Raw genomic sequence first — 25,663 nt, forward strand, 5'->3', positions numbered from 1 at the left:
CCGCTCGGGCTTCTCGTCCTTCTCCGTTGTAGTGGTAGAAATTGTAGACATTGTACATACGGACCGCCGAAGATCAGGTCGGGATTGGGACGGTTAATGTGATTGTGTGACAATGAGGGACCAAGCCAAGTATAAGTGTATTCGCCAGCCTCCTAACTAGTCAACGGCGTCTAGTAATCGGGCGTGTGCTAGATACACGCATGCGGGTGCACTTGCAGCAGGCAGCGTGGGCTGCCGAGATCTCCAGGTAGATCGCTGTATACCCCGTGCGAGCCATGTGCGTCAATGTCGACAGCCTCTTATCAGGGTCTGAACACCGATTCCAACATAAATGAAGAGGGGTTCCACGTATCGGAGAGCTTCGAAAGTGAGATGCGGTACACCGATCAGCCAGATCATTTTTGAATAGGAAATCCCTTGCTCAACCCTTACCTCCACGGACCCTTGCGCAAGACTTGGGCTGGAACGATCATGCTACCACCTTCAAACATGGTTAGTGTCGTGAAGGTAAGGAGAGTTTTATTCTAGATGTGCCGTTCCTGAGGCTTTTTCTTGGTCTCTCAAGAGGTCAGTTCCTTCGGATTGTCTACCAAGCCGAGGTAATACTCCACGCACATATAAGGGATACCTCAATATGACCCTGACAAGGCTGGGCTATTTCCAGATGGTATGACCCGGATAAGGTTGAGGTATTTCCACGAGAAAAGGCAGTCGAGTTGTAGATGTTCTGGCTAGGATGCTCTGTAATCCTTTCCTGGTTTCGTCGAAAGCCCGATCTCTGTGTTCCCACCAACTAAACACCTGCGCAATATCCCGTTCTTCCCCAGAGACGAAAATATCGACGCCAGGTGAGTGCGCATTGATACCCCATCTTTATGGGCGTCGATGGCGTGTTGCGAATATGGGACGAGCGTGTTGTTGTGGAGTTCTGGAGTTCTGGAATGTCGAGGAAAGAGGGCGCTCAGGTCCGACGCGGAAGGTGCGAGCACCGCCACCGCCACACAATGACGTGCGTGTCCAGAAACCCGGTCACAAGAACAAGCAGAGCAGTCGGACTTCCAAGCGCTTCTCTAACACATCACATGCTGTGGCGCAGCTTCAAATAGGCATCGTCACTTTTGTTAATTCCCACGTTGTTCCTGTACGCGTAATCTTTAACTTCATCCAGGCAGCAACATTTCGCATAGTTCAGGCCGCTAGGTCACAACAGCGCTTCGATTACCTCCACATCTGCGGCCAAAGTCTTCATCTCCCGTCACGAATGATTTTGTGATTGCCTTCCACGCCTGAGACATTCATACGTCTCGCCACCCACAACCAACACCCATCATGGACATCCCACGCGGCCACGCAGCAATGCCGCTCACAGAAGCCGACTTCCTAGACTTCGTCTACAACTACTTCAAAGCCGAGTACTATCCCATCCGCTCATTCTGGTCAACAGCAACCGCCTTTCCACGGCAGACTGAACGATGGATCTCCATGGGCCATGAACTCTCACCGCTCCAAGTCCGACCCGCGAACGCGCAGGCGCAGAAAGATTTGGAATCTCTGGACTACTTTACAAGAAAATGGAACCTCGATGCTGGATTCGTGAGAGGCTTGGTTATACGATTCGCAAAGTACGAGTTGCACGAAAGACTGGAGAAGAGATTGTATGAATGCGCAAGACTAGACTTGATGGTAAGGAAAGCGCTGAAAGAGAAGCATTTGATCGATGCACTGTGGCCAAGTCCTGCGCCGCGGAATATTGCGAAAGATTTGTTGCAGCAGGGTGTTCAAGCTCGCCAATGGTACGGCGACATGTTCAACAAGTATTTCCGCGTCCTACAGTCTATCGACTCGTTTCAGCTTCGTCCGGAAATCGACCATCACATCAAGACCAGCGGGAAACTAATGTTGATCCCCTTTGTGGATCATCTCATCTTCGGAGCAGTCGACCCTATCATACCAATCGTGGCGAAAGGAGCAGGCTATGCGAATGCTAAAGGGAGAGGAAACGACAGGAATACGCCAGGCTTCGGTGAGCCAGGAAAGTTTGAGATCAGGTTCGATGCACCGACCGAGGTCACAGATACGTATACGAAGAGCGTTGTACGGCAGTGTCAGTGTATGAAGTGTGGTACGAAACGAGACGTACAGGTCGTAATATCAGTGGACCCGAATCCAAACGCTGGAGCGAGTGCAGGTACATCGTCTACCAGTCGACAACGCGACACAGCGCCACCAAACTCCAGAACCGCACAGAGATACAGCCCAGGCTACCAGATGCCTACCCAGAACGAACCAGCACCTCCACGCCAACCTCCCCGACCACAGGCACAACCACCCCAGGAACCTTCCCCATCTCAGCGCCCATCAACACCCGATCTCAAAAAGCAATGCCCACGCTGCACCTTCCTCAACGATCCCGCCTTGACAGCCTGCGAAATGTGCGAAGCCTCTCTGCCAGAAGCCACTATTGCGAAACCGCCCAGTCCAGTGTCCAACAGAAAGGCTCCTTCGCACTCACACTCCGCATCGCACCCACCACCCAACAAGCCTCGAAGCAGGGAAGAAACACTCCAACAAGAACAAAGACCCAGCGGACCGAATAGACACAGTCTGAGCCAAAGCCTTTTCTCCATTTTCCCATTCTCGCAGCAACAGCAGCAGGAGCATCATGCCAAGTTGCCGCCTACACAGCAGGTTGATACCTCTGCTGCTGTGAAAACAGCGCCTGCACCAAGGCAGGAGATGAGGAAGCAAGAAGATGTCCGGCCTTCTTCGAAAGAAAGCAACAAACCTCAAATCTCTCATTCTCCACACCCACCTCCCCAAGCCGAACCGTCCTCATCCCGTCACGCTGCAACCACACCCCCAAACCGCCCCTCCACACCACCACTATCCAACCACCCCGAAATGGCAATGATGCCCCTCTCCCCCTCCCCACCCTCATCTTCTCATCCACGCCCCGCACCCGCCGGTCTCCCGAGTAACCTCATGGACGACTTCGTTCCTGTGTCGCCTGCTTTCCCTCAAGACGACGAGGATGAAGATGCGGGGTGGGGGTCTATGAGTCGGGAAGAAGCAAGGGGGCAGGAGAGTAGTAGTGAGGAAGACGATGGCGATGAGGGAGGAAGCGGCAGGGGGAAGGGGATGATTGATTTGGATGCTGTGGCGAGGGAGGAGGCTGATGTTTGGGGGGATAGGGAGGATTGATTGATTGGATATGCGGAGGGTGTAGATGGAGATTTTGGTGTGGGAGTTGGATCTGGAGCGCTATCTAATTCATTGTTTAGCTATTTATGTCTGGCGTTCGGAGTTACACATTCGATAATGCTAGAAATGAGATTACGAGGTTGAATTGAAGGGACTCTTAGTTGCGTTTGTCTATACTCCCAAACACCCATTCCCAAGCCCACGTCTTCAGCGCAATAGAAATGTACGGCCAACTCCACGCTTCATGGTCTTTCATCCGCCCGCTCCATGCAATGCACCAAGCGCCCACACCCGTTTCTTTGACGTCTGTGACAAGATTTACACATGGTAACCAGCCCTGCTCTCCACACACCGGAGGAGTATGTTCAGTACACGGCCGCACGCCCATCGTAGTCGGCCCTAACGTCATCCACAAAGTCATCCTACGAGTTGAGGTAGTTCCGAACAGCGCCTTGCAGTTTCGTCGCACCCTCGCCGAGCATGTTCGTCAGATTCTCGAGATCGTCGCCAGCGGTAAGACCGAACTTGCGGACAAAGTCCTTGGCGGCGGTTTCGAGGTCGCCGTAGTCTTCGTCGCCGACTTCGTCTTCGGGTCGGCCAAAGTATGCGTTGGAGGAAATAGCGCTCGCGCCTTCGAAGCCTACATGGCGAGTTAGTAACCGAAACGTGCATGGTTTTATAGATATCACGTACCTGACAACCTCTCCTTGGCCTGCGCGGTGGCAGTAGGATCGAATGCGTTGCGTCCAAAGAACTCGTCACTGGAGATGCCCTTTTGTGTACCAAACTTGTCTCGCGCGTACTTCTCGCCGTCATCCTGCGCAGGCTTGCCTACACTGCCGAAGCCACCCATCTTCTTCTGCGGTGCAGCCTTCTTCGCTGCACCTACCTGTCCAAAGCCCAGACGTTGTACGCCCATGCCTAACCTTTCCATATCTTGGCTGGAGCGCTCGGTCTTGGAGGTGGAGCCGAAACCACCTCGTGGCGGTGATACGGGGGTCGGGGAGACGATGGCGGATGCTTCGGGGGCTTTCGACTTGGTGGCCGCTGCGGCCTCAGCGGCTTCGGCTTCGGGGTCGTAGCCCAACTTCTCGATGCGCTCAGCCTCTTCACGGGCCTTTCGCTCTGCTTCCTCAAAGTCTAGGCCTCCATCTGCGGCAACCACCTTCTTTGCTCCGAGACCCTTCTTCTTGGCTCCCAGAATGTTCTTCTTCGGCGCAGCGCCAGCGGTCGTCTTTCGTACGGCAGCGGGCTTTGCAGCGGGTGTGCTCGATTCACCGCCAACGAGTGGCGATTTGGGACGATCTGTTCCATTGCCGTTGGCGCCAGGCTTCAGGAAGGGTGATCCTCCAATCTTGGGTGTACCAGTACGCGAGGGTGGGTTCGACGGGCGCTTGATGGCGGGCTTATCCCATGAGGAGAAGAAGTCGTCTTCGTCATTGGCTGGCGTGTTGGTGCCGTCGGTGCCAACTTCAGGCACATCTGTGATAACGACCTCGTTGGGGTACCTGGTAGAATCGGATTAGCCCAGTTTACCGTGTAAGAGAATTGCTTCTTACATCCTGGCGTCCGCGGCGCAGCGCCTGGTGAGCTCCTCCTTGTACTTGGTGGCGGCATTGCTGGTGTATTTGGCCTTGTGGTCTTTACTCGCGAGCGCAGCAGAGCCTCCGTGCGATTGGAAGTACTTGGTAGCGCTTTCGTTACCGCCCACTTTCATGATTCGTAATTGATCCCATTGCCAGACTATCCTCAATCAGTATGTGTCTTGTATAGCCATGAGCATCGGAGTGAACGTACTGTCGAGGTTGGTGGATCGTACGAAGGAGATGTGGACACCCATGTTACGATGGTTGGACGAGCAGTCGAGGCACAGGTAGATGCCAAATGGTACGGAACTCCATGTTGGGTTCTTCGCGCCGCAGTCGAAGCATATCTAGGGATGTGTTAGGCATTGACCGAGTATCTGTCTACTTGCAAGACGCACCTTGTTCGCGGGCTTCGACTTCAATTTGGTAAAGATGTTCTGCGACTCGGTCTTGGTGGCGAGGGCAGCCATGGTGGGAGTGGGTAGGAATGGTGCGGGTTGGCGGTAAAGGAGTCGAGCTGTGGTGGGGATAATTTGGGTTGCGGCGCTCGGGAATGCTAGGGTGTCGTTTCCAGGAAACCGCGTTCTTGACACGTGATACGCGCGATTGCAGTGCAGGTGGTACCTCGATGTCGCAACTCCAATTTCTACTTTCGCTTTCACCGGACACTGCCTGCTTCATATATTGCGCTCAAACCTACGTGTCTTATAGAAGATTTCGTCTGGACTATATTCGTGGTTAAGAGATGCCTCCCGAGGTCAGCACCATGTTTGCTACTCGATGCTACGCGCTCACACCGCGCGCCTAAACTCAATCGCTCCACTGTAGCCACGACCCAGAGCTGTCGTTGGCGATTCAAAAAACTTCACCATTCTTGCGCTAGTCTATGCTCGAAGGATGACATAGGCTTCGGACGTCATCTTCCTATCTCCCTATCTTGCCGTCCCACGACCTGACGCGACAGCACAAGTGGGGTACGCATATACATATGATGGCATACCTCACCTGCTTCCAAGTAGCAGCTTGGGTCTATCGCATACTCACATATCAACTCTTATAGACTACAGACTACAGCATCCCAACAACCGCACCATGACCTCCCTCCAAACTGTTCCCGCCCGCCGCGGAGCAGCCACCCTCGTCAGGACCAGTCAAAAGATAAAGATAACAAACACGCACGGAAACCAAGTCGTCGATACCTGGGCGCTCGCCCTCCCTTCCTCCACCCTCACCACCGCGTCCTCAAAAGTCGAAGCACCGCTCTACCCCAACGCGACTTCCGACTCGCCGTCCAAATACTCTGCTACTGCGAACGCCGCTGCCAGCGCCCCCGAATACATGTCCATGTGCCACTGCCGTGCCACACTTTTGAAAGTGACGCCGGGAGTAGGTGATGTAATGGTCAGCCAGAAGAGGGCGCCGATGGTCAAGCTGGTGGAAGATACAAGTCCAGGTGTACACGACACTTTGGTCGCAGCGTGTGATCGATGGCGGTATAGTGAGTTGGGCGTCAATGGATACCATGAGTCTTGCACAGACAACTTCTGGGATGCTCTGCACGAGTTGACTACATCTTCGTCTCTCTCGGCTGAGGAGAAGGAAGCGATTGGAGACCTGCAAGTCAAGATGGGATACAGAGTCCCGGATCCGTTCAATTTGTTTATGAACATTCCTATTACGCAGGAGGGTGAGGGAGCGAAGAGAGGCATTAGTTTCGAAGAGCCGAAGACGAAGGCTGGAGACTGTGTTGTTTTGGAAGCGCTAAGGGATGTGGTTGTAGTGATGAGTGCGTGTCCTCAGGATGTTCTTACGATTAATGGGAAGAATCCGGTGGATGCTCATTATCAGGTCCTGGACTGAATCATCAAGGATGAGTGAGTCGTACGATAGAGCTATTGACATTCGTAGATAAATCAGAGTTAACGTTACCTGAGTTCATCTCAGATACGAGAACAGCGAGTTCGGTCCGGCAGATTCTAGACTGACAAAGAACGTAAACAGTAAGCACCCTGTTATGAGACCCGCGCGCCATATCCAGTGCACCACTTGCCCTCTTCTTGTCTGGTCTCTCCTCTCTTCGTCCTCGCTGGAAAACCGTCTCCATACACCAGGCCACGTACCGACCACTAAAGCTGCAATATACCATGCTGACAAGTAAATGAACGACGCCAGCGGTAAGATAGCTAGGATCCAGATGACGAAGAGTCTACTGCGTAGGATAGAGGAAATGCCGAATATGTCTGCTAAGCGCGTGAGAAAGAAAAGCGCGACAGTGCTGACCATGATGATCTGAAAGACCAAGAGGATTATGTGATCGTGATACCAGGAGTGCGAGGCGAAGTTCTCGTAGGGGTATGTTGGAAGGTTCACAAGCCGATTGCGGTTTTGTAGATTGGAGACATCTGCGTCTATGGCGCTTGGGTCATCCGTCTCTTCAACGGCAGCCGTTCCAGGTGGAGACAATGTATCCCGGTCCGCTCGCAACGCTTCTTGTGCTTTTGCATCGTCGTCAAGGTACGCCTGGGCCATTGAGAGAAGCGGCAGTAGTAGTAAGATCAACGGCAAAGTCTGACCGAAACCCCAGGAGTTCTCTTCGGAGACCTTTTGGTTGAGCGTGAAGTTGTAGCCGTCATAGTTCCATGAGGCTGCGGCGCGTGTATCCCAGACTTTGATGGTACCCCATGCCATTGCGAATGTCAGCCAGAGGATCTCTAGTAGCATTGACTCAGAGACATCGTAGATGGCTCGGGCGATGATGAAGCCAGTGTACGAGAGCAGGTATGGTGCGTGCCAGATATATGCCTGAATCGTATGAGATGATGTCTTGTCCTCCAAGAATTTGAGGAAGCGCTTGAATTTCGATCCAGGTAACGTCCGAAGGCATGTGCGAGACACGTCCCCACCTCGATCAAGTAGTTGTATACCACATCGAACAAAAGACACACCAACGATAACCACCGAGAAGATCATGGACCATATCTTAGGACCGCGCCGTAAGAACGACCGCATCCCAAGCTCTTTGTAGAAGCAAATAGCGCTCAAACTGGGATAGAAACCCTCACCATCGTCCGGATACCCATTTAGCCACATCCTCGACCCCGTCGGAAGCAAAGCAGCAATCAATAACGAAGCAAGTAGAACCATAAAGACGAGTCTGATAAGTCGCATGCTTTTATTAGTCTGGGAGCAGCCTTCGAGAAAGGTCGTAGCGGAGACGAAAGCGAAACTGGCGAACCACGAAATGAAGACCATCATCTGCCAATGATACGCAGAGATGCCACATTTTAGTTGCGAGTAACCAGCGATGAGGATCGCGGTACCGGTGACTAGGTTCAGATCGCTGAGGATCAGAACGGACTTTTCGATGGCGTACTGGAAGCGTCGGCTGGGAGTCCATGAGAAGATACGTGAGCGTATGAAAGTGAGGATTCGATGGTCGACTGCATTGATGCGGATGCTTGCTGCGCCTTTTGTTTGATGGACGTTGTGGACAGTGATATAGTGGATAATGCGTAGGAGTAATGTGAGGTATGCTGAGATCGAGAAACCCAAGATGACCTATCGTACCGGAGTCAGTCGCGTTGGTACAGGCTGAGTCCTGATACTCACTCCGATACCTGAGAGATCTGAATCTGGTAATAGGGGTGGCACGTTGATGAGGTTTGTCAGGTTAGTTGAAGAGAGCCACGCGCAGCTCGGTAACTGGCAGCGGGTGACAGCTTCTTTCACCGTGGTGTTCATAGTGAATCTATCTGGACATATTTGAGGGGATGAGGGCAGAAAGAGAAGCTGAGAACGCCAACGCGAAAGGCATCGCTCGCGCCATCAGCCGCTCGACATGCCACTGTCCTGGGAACAGGCCGGCGGTCAATGCTAGTTGCGCCGAATTATACATCTGTTCATACTGCTAAGTTACCCCAAGAGTAGGGTAGCTCTGTCGACTACATGAAAGCGCCGAGTCCTGCGGCTCGAACGTACTACGTGATTTCGAGAATATAATGGTGGAAATGTGGACTATGGTGTTGTCAGGCGCGTGATGGGTGGGTGCAACTGCCCGGACAAACGACGCTAACATTGGATGCGGGACTAGCGCGGCGGCGAGGCGAACGATTTTCCCCACCGGTATCGATAGCGTCGTGAACTTTTTTGCCCTGAAGTCTCTCCAACGCGCAGACGGCTCTACTCGACATCAACACCCGCAGTCGCCAAAATGAAGACCCAGTGGAAGGATATCCCCGCTGTGCCCACGAGCCAGGAGTTTCTGGACATCGTGCTTTCCAGGACCCAGAGGAGGTAGGTGCCTTCCTCGACACAATTGCGCAAAGCGCCTTCCCTCTACCACCCGGCGCTTTGCGACTTCGCAGGCGCAATGCATATCGCATAAAGGATGACAAAGCTGACTGAACCCCAGATTGCCGACACAGATTCGTGCTGGATTCAAGATTAGCAGAATTCGAGCCTTCTACACGCGAAAAGTCAAGTACACCTCCGAAACCTTTACCGAGCGCCTCTCCACCACCATCGAGGCCTTCCCCCGCCTCGCCGACATCCACCCGTTCCACCGCGATCTGCTCAACACCCTATACGATGCGGATCACTTCAGAATTGCGCTTGGTCAGCTTTCGACCGCAAAGTCGCTGATCGAGACGGTTGCGCGCGACTATGTCCGTCTTCTCAAGTACGGACAATCGCTCTTCCAGTGCAAGCAGCTGAAGAGGGCGGCGCTGGGTCGTATGGCCACCATCTGCAAGAGGTTAAAGGATCCTCTCGTCTACCTTGAGCAGGTCAGGCAGCATTTGGGTCGTCTTCCGTCCATCGACCCCAACACCCGCACACTCGTCATTTCTGGCTTCCCTAATGTCGGAAAGTCTTCATTCTTGAAGTCCATTTCAAGGGCCGATGTTGAGGTGCAGCCCTACGCCTTCACCACCAAGAGTCTGTATGTCGGACATTTCGACTACAAGATGCTCCGGTTCCAGGCCGTCGACACTCCCGGTATCTTGGACCACGCACTCGAGGACATGAACACCATCGAGCATCAGTCTATTTGCGCCATTGCCCATCTCCGCGCCCACATTCTCTACTTCATGGATCTCAGCGAGCAGTGCGGTTACTCCGTTGCCTCGCAAATCGCTCTTTTCAACAACATCAAGCCTTTGTTCGCCAACAAGCTGATTTCCATCGTCATCAACAAGATCGATCTTATGCGCCCGAACCAGCTCGACCCCGAGACCCAGGAACAGCTACAGGGTATGCTCAAGTCTGGCGAAGTTGAGATGCTCGAGCTCTCTTGCAACACGACTGAGGGTGTCATGGCTGTGCGAAACTCGGTCTGCGACCGCTTGATCGCTGCCCGTAACGCTGAGAAGCTCAAGGCTGGTACCAACAGCGCCGGCGAGCCTTCTGGCCGCCTCGGTGAGCTGCTTCGCCGTATTCACGTTGCCCAGCCGTTGGGCGGCGTTACTCGCGAGACTTCCATCCCAGAGGCTGTACTTAACAAGAAGAAGTACGACAAGGAAGACCCTGACAGGCCGCTCCTTGAGCGTGATTTGGAAGAGGCAGACGGTGGAGCTGGTGTGTACAACATTGATCTCCGCAAGAACTACATGCTCGAGAACGACGAGTGGAAACACGACCGCATTCCTGAGGTCTTCAAGGGCCAGAACGTCTACGACTTCATCGACCCTGACATCGAGGCCAAGCTTGCTGCGCTCGAAGCTGAAGAGGAGAAGCTGGAGGGTGAGGGCTTCTACGATTCCGACGACGACCTTGAAGACGCAGAGGAAGCGGACATCAGGTACAAGGCAGAGCTCATCCGTGAGAAGAGGCAACTCATCCGGAACGAGGCCAAGATGCGCAAGAGTCTCAAGAACAGGGCCGTCATTCCCAGGACCAAGAAGGCCATGCAAATGTCAAAGATGGAGACACATCTGGAGAGTCTCGGCTACGATCCCTCAGCGGCTGTCGAGCGTACAACTGCAAAGGCAGAGGCGCGAGGCCGCAGCTTGGCTCGTGGAAGATCAGAGGCTCCTGGTGGCGATGCTATGGAGGTCGATACGCCTGGTGCTGCTATGCTTGCGCGTGCTAAGAGCCGAGGCCGCAGCCAGAGCACCAACAGGAGGAATGATGGTGTTACAAATGAGGTTGCCGCTTCCAAGGCTGAGAGGCTGCAGAAGTTGTCGCAGCAGAAGATGAACAGGATGGCCAGACAGGGTGAGGCCGATAGGCACCAGACTGGTTCTTTGATCAAGCATTTGGTAAGTTTACTTACAAAACGTTTTACTTTCAGCACAATTGCTAACAGTTATTCAGACTGCCGGAAAGCGTGGTATCGGAAAGACCAGCCACAGATAAGCGTGGAGTCTTATGCGTTCTTGCATTGCGTGTTTGCAGGTGGGAAAAATTATGGCTGGCGTTTGGGATGCATTAGATACCAACTCGCTGTTGATGAAAGCAGCGTGGTAATGCAATACTTCTTTCCATCACTACCCTATCTCGAGCGAAGTGATCGCGCAATATTTCGTTGCAGCTGATGGTGCCCAGCAGATTTCTGGGCTTGACACACGTGAAGCTATTGCCCGGCCCAACACCAACGATCTGCACACCCAAAGCATCGGGCATATACTACACAGCAAGATCACGGCACAATCCTGCTGCACCCTCGTGGTGGTGGGATCCTGTAGGGCGAAAATAGCATGGCCCAGCGCTCAGCCTTGTTACGCCCTGCCAAGGCTTTTTGCTTACCGACCCTTCAAAGCGTGGTTTGGAAGGCGCTCTGAAGTTGCGACAACCACAAACCCGCTATCACATTCCCACGATATTTTACAACCCCCAAATGACTCCAGGGAATGCCGAAGGGGTTTCACTGCACGATGCCGATCTCTACTAGCTGTTCGATGCAACTTCGCGCAAGAGCAACAAGGTAGAGATGACCGTAAGCACAACGAAATCCTTCAGTCCCGTCTCGCGTGCGGGCGCCTAGAGTTCTCACTTTCCAACCTCCTGTTTTCGTCTCCCAGATCCCGTTCGTTGGGAGTTTCGCGCTATCGGTGTTAGTGCATGCCAAGTAATCCAAGCGTTCCGGTTGAGTCGCTCCACATCCGCTGCAGCGACTAATTCCGTGCCCTTGCGCTACGCCATTCCACTGCGCAATTGTCTTATGGCGTTTTATCGGAACACACGTGGTCGCCTATTCACAGATGGCTCCCGTCGTCTTTTCCTACGGACGGTACAATCCCCAAAAGCCGGAGGTTTCTGCTCAAAATCGGCTCGTTCTCTGGCTTACTACTCAACGGACGAAGCCGCTAAGCTATTTGAATACACATCAGGGCGATGGATGTTTGTCAAACCCTTCTACCAAAGCCATCGCCCATATTGACTATGGACTGAAGTTGGAATGACGCCTCGAAGCACTCTGAACGAAGACGCGTCTTTGATGTATCGGAGTTCAAGCGCTTCGCGGCTGCAGCTGTCAATCAGAACGTAGAAGACGTGACTTCCTTCGAAAAACTAGCTGAAGGGGGTTTCAATCGAACCTTTCTGATCACGATGCGTGACGGCTTCCAGTTTATTGGACGCATCCCTTATCCGGTGACAGAGCCGAAGCACCTTGTCATAGCCAGCGAAGTCGCGACGATGGATTTTCTCCGTTTACACGGTATACCTGTCCCCAAGGTCTACAGTTACTCAGCTACATCGGAGAACGCAGCTGGCACCGAGTATATTTTCATGGAGTTTATCCGGGGCATGAATTTAGGTGACATATGGTTTGACCTGCCTGAAAAGGCTAGAATTACCGTTGTCGCTAAACTTGTGGAGCTGGAGTCGAGACTGTTTGCTCTGGAGTTTCCAGCAAGCGGTAGTGTGTATTACACCAAGGATCTGCCAGCTGGATTCAGCAAATTCGAGGTTCCTATCGTCAAATCTGCCCGCGATAGCGACTTTTGCGTAGGCCCTGATACGAGGCTCCGCATGTGGCATGGGAAACGGGGTGATATCCAGATTCATCGCGGACCATGTACGGCTAGCTCTTCCTTTCACTCAGTCAGCTCCGCTGTCCTATTGATCATCTGCTGCAAACTACCTCATTCTCTACGGGCAACCTGAACTAATTCTTCCAAAGATACAGATCCAACATCGGCACTTATAGCCGTGGCCAAGAAAGAAATCGCATATTTGACGAACTTCGGCCGACCACTTCACCCCTTCCAACATCTGCAGCGAGAGATCTACAACTATCAGAAGCAATCGCCCTTGTATCATCTTGCCTGCCTGGAGAAATACCTACGAATTGCGCCTCATCTCATTCCGCATGACAACGAAGCTCTTGCCCGGCCGACACTACGACATCCCCATCTCCAACCAAACAATATAATCGTCTCGGATAAACTTGACATCACTAGTCTAATTGACTGGCAACACTGCGCAATACTCCCGCTCTTCCTGCAGTGCGGTATCCCAAATAGCCTCCAGAATTACGGTGACGCCATTTCAGAATCGCTTGAAGTGCCTGAATTACCACCCAATTTTGACGACTTAAGCGAGAGGGAACAATTCGAGCAGGCCGTGCTCCTACGACAGCGTCAACTCCACTACTACTATATTGCAAAGACTGCACAACTAAACCCGATTCATTACAACGCCCTAGCCCACGACTTCAGCATAATAAGACAAAAACTCTTTGATCACGCGAGTGAACCCTGGGAAGGCGATAATGTGACACTGAAAGCAGACCTCATTTATCTAACAGAGAACTGGTCGAGAATTACCGCCCCAGAACCAAGCGCAAGAGGTGATTCGAACATTCCTTGCCCAATTTCTTTCACAGAAGACGAGGTGACCGAGTGCAAGCGTCTGCATGCGGCGCAGCTCGAAGCAGACGAGCAGCTCCAGGCCTGTAGGGATGTTGTTGGCATCGGCCCGGAGGGATGGGTACCCTTAGAGCAGTACGAAGAGACTAGACAACGTGAACGAAAGCTGAAGGCTGCTGCGCTTGAGGCAGCTGAGTCGGACGAGGAACGAGCGAGGCTCGAAGAGCATTGGATATTTGGATGATATCGATGAAGAGGAGTATTCGTGAACAATCAACACTGCTGGAAGTGTTGCTTCTTTCCGAGCGACGTCTAATGGCGCTACCTAGGTAGGCAACGATGCGTTGTCACGGCGCGAAGCACGCCCGGGCCAGTGGTGCACATCTATGCACCGTACTGTTGTGTACACGCGTCGTGGCAAAGTCGTTACGACCTTGAAGGTCCGCTAAGTTACATGATGCTGATGATCTCCTAACGACGCTATCTGAGAGGAATTTTCTGTAGTAGATGAGTTCTTCCAGAGCTTGCACGTCTCTACGCGACCTCATGGCCGTCCTATACGCTCGCTTGTGGTCAAGGCCGATGGTTTCTTGTCAAGTCTCTTCTTTCAAAGTCGCGCAGAGGCGCTGCGTTACTGGGATAGAAGTGCCATTGCGTCGTATGCAGGCATCGGGATCAGACCACAGTCTGAGTCAAAGGCACACTCCGTTGTTTCGTACCCAGGTAGGCACGAACATGTTAGGTCTTCAGCCGGTGCCTTCACATTCCGAACCTGGCTGAGTGTTCAACTTGCGTATACTTGGAATACATTATACGTAAAATTTCAGCCGCATTGGTGGAAAGACTACCCGTAATAGAGCAAAGTGAAACATCTGGTCCAGAATATGGGGTATCTGGCAGGGGTCAAATCTCCTATGTATGTACGAACTGCGTGCGAGACATACACTAACTTCGTACATCGACCTTTTAGATCGAGTTTGTCGCATCGGAAGAAGGCTAAGAACGACGTCATCCGGGTACGTCTCTCGGCTGTTCTTTGCTTGCGCAATGTCGTGCATCCCGCTAGATCAAACAAGAAGTACCGCCGGCACTTCGTGTCTAGTGCATACTTGCACCTGACCTCAGTATGGTCGGCATATCGTGCGTCGATATCGATGCTGTATCAATCGAAATAATAAATAGGGCCCTTCTGTAGCCTCCAATGCCACCTGGGCATCAGCAAAGCCATTCCTTCTACTTCTCCATTCTTCAAAATGAGATTTTCTTTCACCCATTTCATAGCTTTCCTTCTTGGAGCCAGCCGCGCACAAGAGTCATGCGACTCCGCTTGCCAGACGGCATTCAAAGCAGCCCTCCTCCGCGAGTCCTCAGGGTGGGTGTCGAAGAACGTAACGCGAGACGAATTCTACACCACCCCGGCCAACACCACTGGAGCAAAGCCAGGCGCCCTTCTGCGATGGCAACAAGTCTCACGCAACGACAGCAACACGAAATTCACAGCACCAACCGGCATGTCTCTTGCGCGTTTCATGTACATGACCGAAGACATTGAACGAAACCCTATTCCGGCTACTGGATTTGTGCTGTTGCCGTACAGCAAGCCGAACCGGGACGAGCCACTGAATACAATAGTCTGGACCCACGGCACAGCTGGTAGAATTCGTAACTGTGCACCGTCCAACAACAAAGACTTACACTATGAATGGAGAGGCCCGTATGCTCTTGCTCTTGCTGGGTATGCTGTCATTGCGCCCGACTATTCGGGTCAAGGTTCAGATATCCCTCAAGGATTCATGTACGAGGCGGGCTTCTTGCACGCAGCCGATGCCGTATACGGGTCAATTGCTGCCCGCAAAGTTCTCGGCGACTTGCTCTCTGAGGAGTATGTAGTTGTCGGCCACAGTGAAGGTGGCATGGCAGCTTGGAGAACCAACGAGCGGCTTGCGATGCCCGATCAAGAAGAGTTGCTGAAGGCAGGAAAGTTCCTAGGCTCTGTCGCCGCTGCTCCCGCGCTCCGTCCTCTTGACCTCTTCCCTGAGTCTATCCGACGAGCCAATGGTGGGCCGTTCGGCGGTGCCAACGCCATCCTACTTCTGCAATCACTCGCACTGCTCTTTCCCAACACCTTCCGTCTCGAAGACTACCTTACAGATGCCGCTCTCGAGCTCCTTCCACTCCTGGATCAAGGCTGCATTCTTGTTGCAAACGCATTATACGGCAACTTTACCAGCGCACAGATGTTCAAGAAGGTCACTTGGTACGAGCATCCAGATGTTGTCGACTGGCAAAAGCGCTACAATGGCGCTGGCCCTCACGCTCTCGCTGCACCTATGCTTGTCATTCAGGGCATCGCTGACTCTTTGGTGTACGCAGTCAACACCAGGAGTGACTTCAACCGCACTTGCAGCGCTTTCCCAGAGTCTCGTGTGTCGCTACTTTTGTACCCGGAGGTCGATCACTTGGGTGCCTCGATGGTCACAGTCCATGACTATCTTGCTTGGATTGAGGATCGCTTCGATAGCGTGAAGGTGCCGGAAGGCTGTCATACTCACACGTCAGAGACGATTACGAACGCGTTCAGAACTACGGTATCCTACTACAGTGGAAGTTAGTTTAACAGTCGTCCGCAAAGTCTATGACCTTATTATCGTTGTATTACTTCGTTAGCGAGTAGAAACTCTACTACGTCTACAAATAGTTTATTACTACAAACCGTTGTTATGCAAAAACCGGGGATTTGAAGCTGTGCACATGTGACACCAAAAGGCTAGTCCTATAAAAGCGACGTTCCTTTGCTAGTACACAAAGAGCGTATTCCTAAAGGGTTCTACAAGTTGGCAGAAAACATACAACACCTGGGAAATTCCTAGAACCTCCCATGTAAGCACTGCGTGTGAGACATGACGACTTCGTACATCAACATTTGTGCAGTTGTTATTCTCTGCAAGGCGCAGTGCGCCTTCTCTAGCTGGTCGACGAGGCCATCCGCCATTGGTGCGTTCATACGCTAAAGAGGATCCTACCACAATCCCTGCAAACGCCCTGCACCTCTTGGCTCATCATCACACGCCTAACAATGCGTTGACCAAGCACAACGCCGTCATTCTCGTCGACACCACTCATAATCCTGGCGAATCCCAACCACCCGATGATTCGAGATGCCCGCGGACGCTGCGCCCTCAAGCCATGTCGTAGGATTCAACGCATTTCACCTCTAACATGAGGTGCATTGTCTTACAGGAAGACTTTCTGGCCCCCATCATGATGCCATGTATTGGAGGCCTTAGTTGCAATTTCAATAACCGATGTACTTCGCCCCATGGCTTACTATTGGCAACGTGCCTGATCGGTACAGCTTGGTTTAACCTTGTATTGACCTTGTATCGTACACTCACGATCCCCGGATCTCACGTTGTCGCGTTTCCTACTGTTGTACAAGCACGGGTTTTTGACTATGGGTTATACTAGCATGCTGGACGTGAGGACGTGGAGTTCGTTGGCTCTGATGCTAGCGATTACGACGTTTGCTTCACCTACAAGTATGTTCACAAGTGTGGAGATGATGTGGTAGTAAAGACGACGCTTACTGATACAAGAGCAGGTCTAACAGAACATGTATCTAATCGCTCCCTCGAAGCACGGCAATATAGTCCTGCGAGATGCGGCAGCCCATTTACGACACTGAACGGCGCCAACTACACCACATACTGTGATCAAAACATACGCAATAATGGTGAGCAGCAGATCACGCGATGTCCTTCATGAGGGATCATCATTAATAGACATCAGACGCGCCAACCGAAGCCATCCAACTAGACAGCTTCGCAGAATGCATAGAACACTGCTCACGGTTCTGGGGACCCGGCGGAGGATGTTTCGGCGTACTCTGGGTCGACCCCGACAACATCTGCTACATGAAGAACAGCAGCGCGACCGTCGAGCTCCTCGAACCAAACCCCCACCGCTACACAGCCCTCGTCGAGAGGAGCGAAATGGAAAGCTTCGACGAAACGTGTCCGCATACAGATCTATCTACCAACACCCTTCCCGGCGTCCACGGCATGCAATACACAACGCACTGCGGGCAGATGATCAAGGCGAACGTAGCTGATTTTGACGGGTATCCACATCTCGAGGGCAACTATCAATGGTTCCACCACGCCGAATCCCTCGATGAATGCATGCAGATATGCGTTGATCAGCAACCGCTCTGCACAGCTGTGTCCTGGAATCCCACCATGGTAATCGGTTTCGCCAACTGCATTCTCAAGACGGGCGACGACTCTGGATACACAGATAGCCTGGACGTAGGCGCGGGAATCATCCTGTTTCACTCCGCAGTCATGACGCAAATCGATCAAATCGATACGAAATGTCCAGACCGGGAATCGTATACCGCGGCGGCGGGCACGCCGGATGCTAAGGGGTTCGAAGTGCACTGTGGGAGGTTGAATCCGGGGACTAATATTACGAGTTTGCATTCGCAGAATATTACGGCTTGTATGGATGCCTGTGCAGAGGAGAACGTGGGATGTAAAGCCATTCTCTTCGACTCAACATTGAAAGGCGGGTTCAACAATTGCTATCTGCAGAACACGACGAGTGTGATCAGCGAGCAGCCAGGCGCGACTTACGCCGTCCTCCTCGATGCGGAGATCCCCTCTTCTTCGCCATCCTCATCATCTGGAGCTAGTAAAGACAGTAACGACGACTCTTCGCCAAGCAAAGCATGGATTGCAGGCCCTGTTATCGGCGGTCTGGTCGCCCTCGCGCTGATCGGCTTTGCGGCCTTCTGGTGGCGCAAGAGGAAGGCGACGAAGCTTGCTAACGGAGAGAAGAGCCCGTATAATAGAGAGAGCATGTATGGTGCTGTGCCGCCGGAGTATGTGGACGCGCCGGATTCGGATACTGTGAGGAGTGAGTTGCCGGCTAGTGTGAAGTATGCGCATCATCATGGGCCGAGGGGCGAGCCGCAGGAGATGCCTTCGTGAGGAGAGATGGGTGTGGTGGGGATGAAAGGGGGACTCTGGCGACTGTGGGAATGGTAGAAATGATTTTCCTCTGCATGTAATGTATTTACGTTGAGTTTGTAGCGTTTATAGCGTGTCTGCAGGCTACAACGTGTATAAAAAGCGTGCAAACGTATAGTATAGATGCAAAAGCATGTGGTCGAGACGTACTCTTACATTCATCATACATCGTATACAGCGTATACATCCTAAACGCTCATCTTCATCGCAATACTCGCATGCGGCTTGTACCCCAGCACCTCAAACTCCTCCGCCTTCCACCCATCTATACTACCCCCAATCTCCCTGTTTATCTTCAGTTCCGGGAAGTCGCGCGGCTCCCTATCCAACTGCACCTTCAGCGCCTCCACATGATCCAGATAAACATGCGCGTCCCCCATTGTATGCGTAAAAGTTCCCGGCGTGAGATCACACACATGCGCCAGCATATGCGTCAGCAACGCATAACTCGCGATATTAAACGGGACACCAAGACCCATATCGCAAGACCGCTGATACAACAAACTATGCAACACACCTCTCGGTCTCTCCTCCCCCTGTTTATGCCCCGGAAAACTAACATAAAACTGCGCAAACATATGACAAGGCGGCAACGCCATCTTCTTAATGTCCGCCGGATTCCACGCACTCAGAATAATCCGTCTATCATACGGTTTATTCTTGAGCTTATCGATGATCTCGGCGAGTTGATCAACGCCCTGGCCTGTGTAGTCTTCCGCATGTCCTTTGTACTCAGCGCCGAAATGCCGCCATTGGAAGCCGTAGACGGGTCCGAGTTCGCCTTCTTCGTAGTGGGAGAGGCCGACGCTGTCGAGGTAGGTGCGGCTGCCGTTTCCGTCCCAGATCTTGATTCCCGCTTCTGAGAGGGATTTGCTGTGTGTACTGCCTGCGACGAACCAGAGGAGCTCGCCTATTACGGCGCGCAGGAAGACGCGTTTTGTGGTGAGGAGGGGGAGGATGGGCGTGGGTGGCTGTGTTGGGTCGCTGGATGGGCGCGAGAGGGCGAATTTCATTTGGGGTGGGAAGGGCACGGCGAGGGTCCCTGTGCCGGTTCGGTCGGGGCGGTGCTCGCCGTTTTGAATTATGTCGCGGATCAGGGAGAGGTATTGGTGTTCTTCGTGGGTCGGGTTGCTGGATGGCATGGCGGTGGTGGGTAGTGGGGTGGGTTGGATGGAGGCTTCTTTGGCGGTTTCTTTGCCTGGTTCGGGTGTTATAATGGGCTCGAGAGCGGTGGGAGGCATTTTCGTGATCTGTACGGAGAGTTGGAGTTTGGATTGGAGGGGCGTAGTGTTGAGTCAAAGTTCAAGTCGCGAGCGCGTTGGGAAGGCACGAAGGGTGCCGTGAACCGCGACTGCGCGTGTGGGTCGTGTGGCGCGCCGTATCGAATGTCGCTGACCTAACTGCTTTCGCATCTGCCACAAAACACCCACACCGCAAGAACACGATTGAGAAGTGGGCAGTATGGAAGAAGAACAAGCAGCTCACCATCTGCTGAATGTGGTGGAAGAGCGAGGCCTCAAGGTAGATCTCGACAACATTCTTCTGGGTTTCGAGGATGCGGATACAAAGCACGAAGCTGCGGCGTGGGTCGACGAGTACCTCCACGAAGACACTTTACTCAGCAAAGAAGAGCTAGAGCTGTAAGTGCAGAATTTCTTTATTTCGGTATCTGCTAATTGATGTTCTAGGTACCAGACTTTGAAGAAGAAGGGTCTCTTGCACCAGTACGAAAGCGAGGGTGAACCCATCCGACCTATCTTGGACCACGAAATTGCTGCGGCTATTGAATCGCTGAAGAGCTCTACTACTGCGATTGAAGAGCAATGCCGAGTTTTGGAGACTCAGAAAGATGCATTGATGAAGCTTAAAGCTCTCGATAAGCCCAACTTGGACGTCGAGCATGCAAGGAACGAGCGAAGAAGGAAGGAGGGTCAGGAAAAGACTCGACTAGACGTCTCTGTAAGTCCCAAATGTCATTAATGGTTCTTCGCTAACTTTAGTAGGTTGACGATATCGTTGCATCGGTCACAGAGCAGATGACCGACGCCCAACGAGAGATTGATTCTGAAAGGTCAACACTCAAAGGTTACCTGTCAGAGCGCTTTGCATCCGACGATCAAATTCTCAGCCGACTTCCTAAGCTGGTATCGCAGATTGTCACCGAGCCTGAAGTCAGCGAGGACGAGAAGTCGATGGAGCAGTGGTGCAAGGCTATCATCTCTTTCCGCGCGGCGGAGATCAAAGCTCGCGTCGACACTGTGTTTCTCACCAACGCATCGGGCCATTCCCAGAACGGCGTTGCAGAAACAGAAGAAGACCTCAAAGAGAGAAAGGTCGCCCTGCAGGCTGAGCTGGAAGAGCTTCACTCCGAGATCGCTTCTGTTGCTGAAATGGTTGTCGAGCATGAGATACGCAAGCCGATGATTGAGATGAAGGAGCGCAAGGACAGGGACAGAACACAGGCACGAACGGCTTGGCTAAACTATGTGAGTACCTCTCAAGTGTCATTGGACTGTTGCTAACATATCAGGTGCTCTCAACGCTCGAGTACATGGGCAAACGTCTCAGCATAGTAACCACTGGCACGAAGGACACTGACGAGTTCCAACAAGCACTCGCGCATGTTCAAGCAGCAGCAGCAAAACGTATACCGGAAACACACCCGCCGGTTGGAACGCCCGTATTGAAGCGCATGAGGTCTGACACGTCGGCCTTTACACCCATGGTGAAGCTCAAACCTACATCATCGCTCGACCTCCCGGTCACACTGCAAGACGCGCTTCGTTATGCGGGCATATCATTCAGTCACGACAACATTGAAAGCCTGCAGGATACTCTGCAACAAGCTCAGCTAGAGCGAAGCAAGAAGCTGCAGAGCCACTACGAGTCCACCGCGACGTCGGCTCATGATGTAATTGCCGAACGAACAAGCAAAGCAGATACCGACATGAGGGCGATCTTGAGTGCGCTATATAAGCACGCACCATTCCACCAGGCTAGCTTGACAAATCCGGAACTGGACGAGCAGTTGAAGGCGATGGAGCTGGAGCTGGAGAACAAGGACCGCGAGCTGCTGGATGCAGAGGGCAGTGAATTGAGTTTGAGCGACCCCAAAGTTCGCGCGTTCATTGCGAAGTACGGTAAATAAAGCAAGGTTTTGAGTGTCAAGTTTCAGGCAGGTCGGTGCGTTGTCGAGTGGAGCTGACATGGCGAGCTGGGATGATCCAGGCGCGTATCAGGACGGAGTAAACAAGACGTGGAGATGTTGTTTACCGCAGACAAATGGCAGTTTCTGGGTGAGGCCAGCGTGTGTCCTCACCGCTCTGGATCTCCGCGATGAACACGATCAGCTCGTCGGTTGCAAGCGATGGAAGCCACATGTTCGTGGGTGGAGCTCTGGGGGAGTTCAGACCTCGGGTTGGTCGCGAGGAGTGACGAGCTGCAGGCTAGAGCGCCTCCATGTGGCTAGCACCCAGCCCCCGAATAACACTAAACAGCTACGGCCCCTGTCAATGCTGCCCTGAGTAGCTGAGCGACAACAACTCTGCTCTCTTCACACCTCACCAAAGCGCCTATCCCCACTTTCCACGCCGGTTGAACCTGCGCGGGATGCTCGCGCCAGGTACAGGCAGAGACGCAGGCACCCTTTCACTCAATTGAACATCACCCTCACCAAGCCGGTAGCTCCCAGCAGCTGCCACCTCACCGCCCGTCATGGTTAAAGGAGAGATCCTCACGCTCGGTGCTGCCGCCGGTGCCCTTGGGGGTGCCTACAAGCTCGCCGAGTTCCTCACCAAGGCCAAGCGCGTCCGCGACGTTGGCCCATCCAACGCCGTCTACGTGCGCATCATTGGCCGCGTCCGATCCGACCTCGATGAAGTGCGACGCCTGCTGTCCATCCGCGAGATCCACGACATCCTCGAGGCCAACCCGGAAAAGTCAAAGTGGGTCTACGGATGCATGCGCGACGTGCGCGGCGCCCTTGAGAACATCACGCCGCACACGGAACGCGTCGCCGGCGATGTCGAGGACGGCCGCCGCATCGGCATGCGGCACCGCGTCTACTGGCTGCTCAGCGAGAAGGAGAAGCTCGAGAACCGGGAGAAGGAGCTCGCCATCGCGCATTCCAGTCTCAGCGAGGTCATCGGCTACCTGACTGCTCTGGAGCCAGTCGAGGAGCCCAAGAAGCCCAAGGCGACCACCAAGGAGACGCACATCGACATCGACATCCATCAGGAACCTCCCCAGCCCCAGCCTCAGGCCCAGCCCACCCACACGACGCACATCGAGAGGGATGTCTGGGTTGAGCGTGATGGCGCGCCGCCGCGACACGTAGAGGAGCACCGCGATGTCTGGGTTGAGCGCGACCGTCAGCCCCCAGCTCACTACGAAGAGCGTCGCGACGTGTACATCGACGAACACCAGCGCGGACCCCAGCACTTCGACGACCGCGGCCCTGCTCCCCGTCACGACGTCCACTTTGAGCAACAAGGTCGTGACGGCCGCTACGAGACCCACTACGACGAGCGCTACCAGCAGGAAGACCACTACCGCTCTCAGTACCCCATCGAGACTCAAGGCACCTACAACCCGCGCTTCCCCGAGCCCCTCGGCCGCCGCCCTGAATCGTACGAGGACCGTCTCCCCGAGCGCGACTCCTGGATGCAGAGCAACGCGCGCGCCCAACGCCCAGGTCAGTACGGCCCTCGAGCCCCTGCGTACGCCGAATACGGCGCCCCGCAACCCATTGGTGCAGCGCACTATTCGCGTAGGTTCCAAGGAGACGCGGGCTTTGGCGACGAAGAAATACTAAATCCACAACCAGTGCCGTTGGACAGGAACTACGCCGACCGCGAGGTGAGTGGTTACAACACTGCTGGCTACCCGCCCCGCCCCTACGGTAGCAAGCTCTAGCTGTTAGCACAAGGCTAACTTGCTGGGCAGATGTGGATTGAACAAAAGGAGGACTACCGCTTCGATCAGTATGGAAACAGGCTGCCGGATAGGCTCTTCCAGCCGGCTGTCCCTAGGCCCTATCGCAGCCGCATGTAAACAACTTGCAATACCTCTATTGATTACGATCTTAATCTCCTTGTTACCCTGTCATGAGCCCTTTTTGTCCTTTTGCTTTACGCAAGCATGTACACCCCCTGCGAAGCCCCGAGCCCGATCAATGTTTCTATGTAGCTGCCAATTCAAGTTGATACCTTTCCGTCCGGTCGCTCTTTCCTCGTTCGCCTCGCGTGGTTTCTCGGCGACGCTATCGTCGTCGCTCCTTCCTGAAGACGCCATCAGCCCATTTTGCCCAAGGACATTTGAAGATGGTATCATGGCTCCCCTTCGCTTCCGGCGTCGCACCCACGGTACTCACTGTACCGCTACCAGACGACGACACCACAGACCCTGAGGGCCTGGGGGATGGATAAATCCTGTCCTGTTCACCTTCTATCTCCCCTCCTCGACTCTCAGATAACTATTCCAGTCACCCACCACTAACAAAAAACGACACCAGACTACAAATCTCTCACCACCAACAACGCCATCATGGCGCGCCCCCGCACAAACCCCTTCAAGGAAGCCCGCTCCTGCCTCACCCTCTTCACCCACTCCCGCTCCACCCGCTGGCCCTCCCGCACCGGCCTCGCAACCGACATCCTCCTCTTCCTCTCCATCCTCTTCGCCGTCGCGCAACTCGGCTTGTGCGTCGCCATGGCCCACCGTCTACTCGCCTCTCCCCAAAGCGAAGTCGAATGCTGGAATGTGGATGACAGTAGCAACTTTGACTTCACCAGGTATGGGCTATACGGGGATACGGATGGGTATGTGTTGAATAGGGTCGTGAAGACGTTGCCGGTGCTGTATGCGAATGTGGATCGCGTGAAGTTCTGGAATGGGATGGATGTTGGGTGGAATAATACGGACCCGGGGCTGATGGGGCCCGAGTATCTGAGTGGGAAAGAGATGGGAGGGGTCTTGTAAGTTTTGTCTTTCTATACCACCAACCCATCTATGAAGATATGCTAACCGTCATCCTCACAGCACGATCATAGCAATCCTGATCTTCAACCCGCTTCTCCTAGTCATCGATCTCCTCCTTCTCCTTCGAAGCCACTACCGCTCCGCACGCATCTCCAACCGCGCTGGCATGCTTTGGTCCACCTGCCTCGCCGTCTACTTCGTGCTGGTCGCTTTGGGCACTGTTTGGATGAATACTTTCCCCAGTAGCAAGATCGATTATAGTTTGAGGCACACTGTGGCTCTCACTAGGGATTCGTGTTGGCAATACGATAAGACGATGTATACGTTGGATAGGTGGAGTAGATGGGCGAAGGGTATTGAACGGGGTTGTGAGGTTTTGGGCTTATTGGGAGCGGTTTGGTAAGTTTTACGATAACACATGGGTGGTGGTGTTGGGGAAATAAGCTAATAAGTAACAGCATGGCTATCTACTTTGGCTTCGCGCTCGCTGCCGCATACATCAACCGAAAGACCGATGCGCAACAGTCTATGCGCCTAGACGATCTCAGCGGCTCTTCTTCCCTTACCCCCGCCCAACAGAACCTTCGCGACTTTCCTTCTTCTGGAATCGGTGCTAGTGCTACGCCCGTTCCGTTGAACAACTTCGGTCTCACGTTCATCGATGGTACCCCAGGCCAGCAGCCGAAGAATGCGAGATCACCAGCGTCGCCCGAGGATCTAGAAGCGCATACGAACCCGTTTACAGATCCGGCAAATCTGCTTAGGGAAGGGGCAGATGACCGACAGGTTGTACCGCCAGTGCCGGCAAGACAATGGAGGTAGACGGGTATGACAAAGGTGTTAGGAAATGTACCGGCAGCATGGATAATTATCTACCGCTTTCTTGGGTAACCGTCCATGCCTTTCGTGGACCCGGCGTCGTCGCTGACACTCCTACGGCAGATTAAACATTCTGCTAGCTGCTTAATTGACGATTTACGACGTTCACTGCCGCTTCCAATTTTGCCTTATATCATGTCTTCGCTAACCACCTGATGAGCTGATCACATGGCCATCC

The 25,663-nt window shown here is 53.4% G+C and overlaps 11 protein-coding genes across 11 annotated transcripts; 9 read left to right on the plus strand and 2 right to left on the minus strand.

Annotated features, from left to right (window-relative positions):
- Nucleotides 1–1,329: 1,329 nt before the first annotated feature.
- Nucleotides 1,330–3,201, plus strand: J4E90_009997 (uncharacterized protein; the record flags this gene model as incomplete). The annotated part of the gene is made up of 1 exon (XM_051439513.1): nt 1,330–3,201. The coding sequence occupies one exon, from the start codon at nt 1,330–1,332 to the stop codon at nt 3,199–3,201; it is 1,872 nt and encodes a 623-aa protein (XP_051286730.1).
- A 422-nt stretch (nt 3,202–3,623) lies between these two features.
- On the minus strand, nt 3,624–5,257 carry J4E90_009998 (uncharacterized protein; the record flags this gene model as incomplete). Its single annotated transcript, XM_051439514.1, has 5 exons — nt 3,624–3,841; nt 3,895–4,709; nt 4,761–4,944; nt 4,999–5,134; nt 5,186–5,257. 5 exons carry the CDS (start codon nt 5,255–5,257, stop codon nt 3,624–3,626), a joined length of 1,425 nt encoding a protein of 474 aa, XP_051286731.1.
- A 622-nt stretch (nt 5,258–5,879) lies between these two features.
- On the plus strand, nt 5,880–6,647 carry J4E90_009999 (uncharacterized protein; the record flags this gene model as incomplete). The annotated part of the gene is made up of 1 exon (XM_051439515.1): nt 5,880–6,647. The coding sequence occupies one exon, from the start codon at nt 5,880–5,882 to the stop codon at nt 6,645–6,647; it is 768 nt and encodes a 255-aa protein (XP_051286732.1).
- Nucleotides 6,648–8,997: 2,350 nt separating this feature from the next.
- NOG1 (Nucleolar GTP-binding protein 1) lies at nt 8,998–11,141 on the plus strand (the record flags this gene model as incomplete). The annotated part of the gene is made up of 3 exons (XM_051439516.1): nt 8,998–9,080; nt 9,199–11,044; nt 11,100–11,141. 3 exons carry the CDS (start codon nt 8,998–9,000, stop codon nt 11,139–11,141), a joined length of 1,971 nt encoding a protein of 656 aa, XP_051286733.1.
- A 1,281-nt stretch (nt 11,142–12,422) lies between these two features.
- J4E90_010001 (uncharacterized protein) lies at nt 12,423–13,841 on the plus strand (the record flags this gene model as incomplete). Its single annotated transcript, XM_051439517.1, has 2 exons — nt 12,423–12,804; nt 12,910–13,841. 2 exons carry the CDS (start codon nt 12,423–12,425, stop codon nt 13,839–13,841), a joined length of 1,314 nt encoding a protein of 437 aa, XP_051286734.1.
- Nucleotides 13,842–14,511: 670 nt separating this feature from the next.
- J4E90_010002 (uncharacterized protein) lies at nt 14,512–16,209 on the plus strand (the record flags this gene model as incomplete). The annotated part of the gene is made up of 2 exons (XM_051439518.1): nt 14,512–14,517; nt 14,932–16,209. The coding sequence occupies 2 exons, from the start codon at nt 14,512–14,514 to the stop codon at nt 16,207–16,209; spliced, it is 1,284 nt and encodes a 427-aa protein (XP_051286735.1).
- Nucleotides 16,210–17,327: 1,118 nt separating this feature from the next.
- On the plus strand, nt 17,328–18,588 carry J4E90_010003 (uncharacterized protein; the record flags this gene model as incomplete). The annotated part of the gene is made up of 2 exons (XM_051439519.1): nt 17,328–17,330; nt 17,380–18,588. 2 exons carry the CDS (start codon nt 17,328–17,330, stop codon nt 18,586–18,588), a joined length of 1,212 nt encoding a protein of 403 aa, XP_051286736.1.
- Nucleotides 18,589–18,815: 227 nt separating this feature from the next.
- CDC21 (thymidylate synthase) lies at nt 18,816–19,868 on the minus strand (the record flags this gene model as incomplete). The annotated part of the gene is made up of 1 exon (XM_051439520.1): nt 18,816–19,868. The coding sequence occupies one exon, from the start codon at nt 19,866–19,868 to the stop codon at nt 18,816–18,818; it is 1,053 nt and encodes a 350-aa protein (XP_051286737.1).
- Nucleotides 19,869–20,088: 220 nt separating this feature from the next.
- J4E90_010005 (uncharacterized protein) lies at nt 20,089–21,775 on the plus strand (the record flags this gene model as incomplete). Its single annotated transcript, XM_051439521.1, has 4 exons — nt 20,089–20,267; nt 20,316–20,586; nt 20,631–21,113; nt 21,158–21,775. The coding sequence occupies 4 exons, from the start codon at nt 20,089–20,091 to the stop codon at nt 21,773–21,775; spliced, it is 1,551 nt and encodes a 516-aa protein (XP_051286738.1).
- A 566-nt stretch (nt 21,776–22,341) lies between these two features.
- Nucleotides 22,342–23,679, plus strand: J4E90_010006 (uncharacterized protein; the record flags this gene model as incomplete). The annotated part of the gene is made up of 2 exons (XM_051439522.1): nt 22,342–23,484; nt 23,572–23,679. The coding sequence occupies 2 exons, from the start codon at nt 22,342–22,344 to the stop codon at nt 23,677–23,679; spliced, it is 1,251 nt and encodes a 416-aa protein (XP_051286739.1).
- Nucleotides 23,680–24,171: 492 nt separating this feature from the next.
- J4E90_010007 (uncharacterized protein) lies at nt 24,172–25,428 on the plus strand (the record flags this gene model as incomplete). Its single annotated transcript, XM_051439523.1, has 2 exons — nt 24,172–24,419; nt 25,065–25,428. 2 exons carry the CDS (start codon nt 24,172–24,174, stop codon nt 25,426–25,428), a joined length of 612 nt encoding a protein of 203 aa, XP_051286740.1.
- Nucleotides 25,429–25,663: the final 235 nt, after the last annotated feature.

Source organism: Alternaria incomplexa, assembly GCF_024043165.1.
Source record: "Alternaria incomplexa strain BMP 0042 chromosome Unknown scaffold_18, whole genome shotgun sequence".
Taxonomy (NCBI): domain Eukaryota; kingdom Fungi; phylum Ascomycota; class Dothideomycetes; order Pleosporales; family Pleosporaceae; genus Alternaria; species Alternaria incomplexa.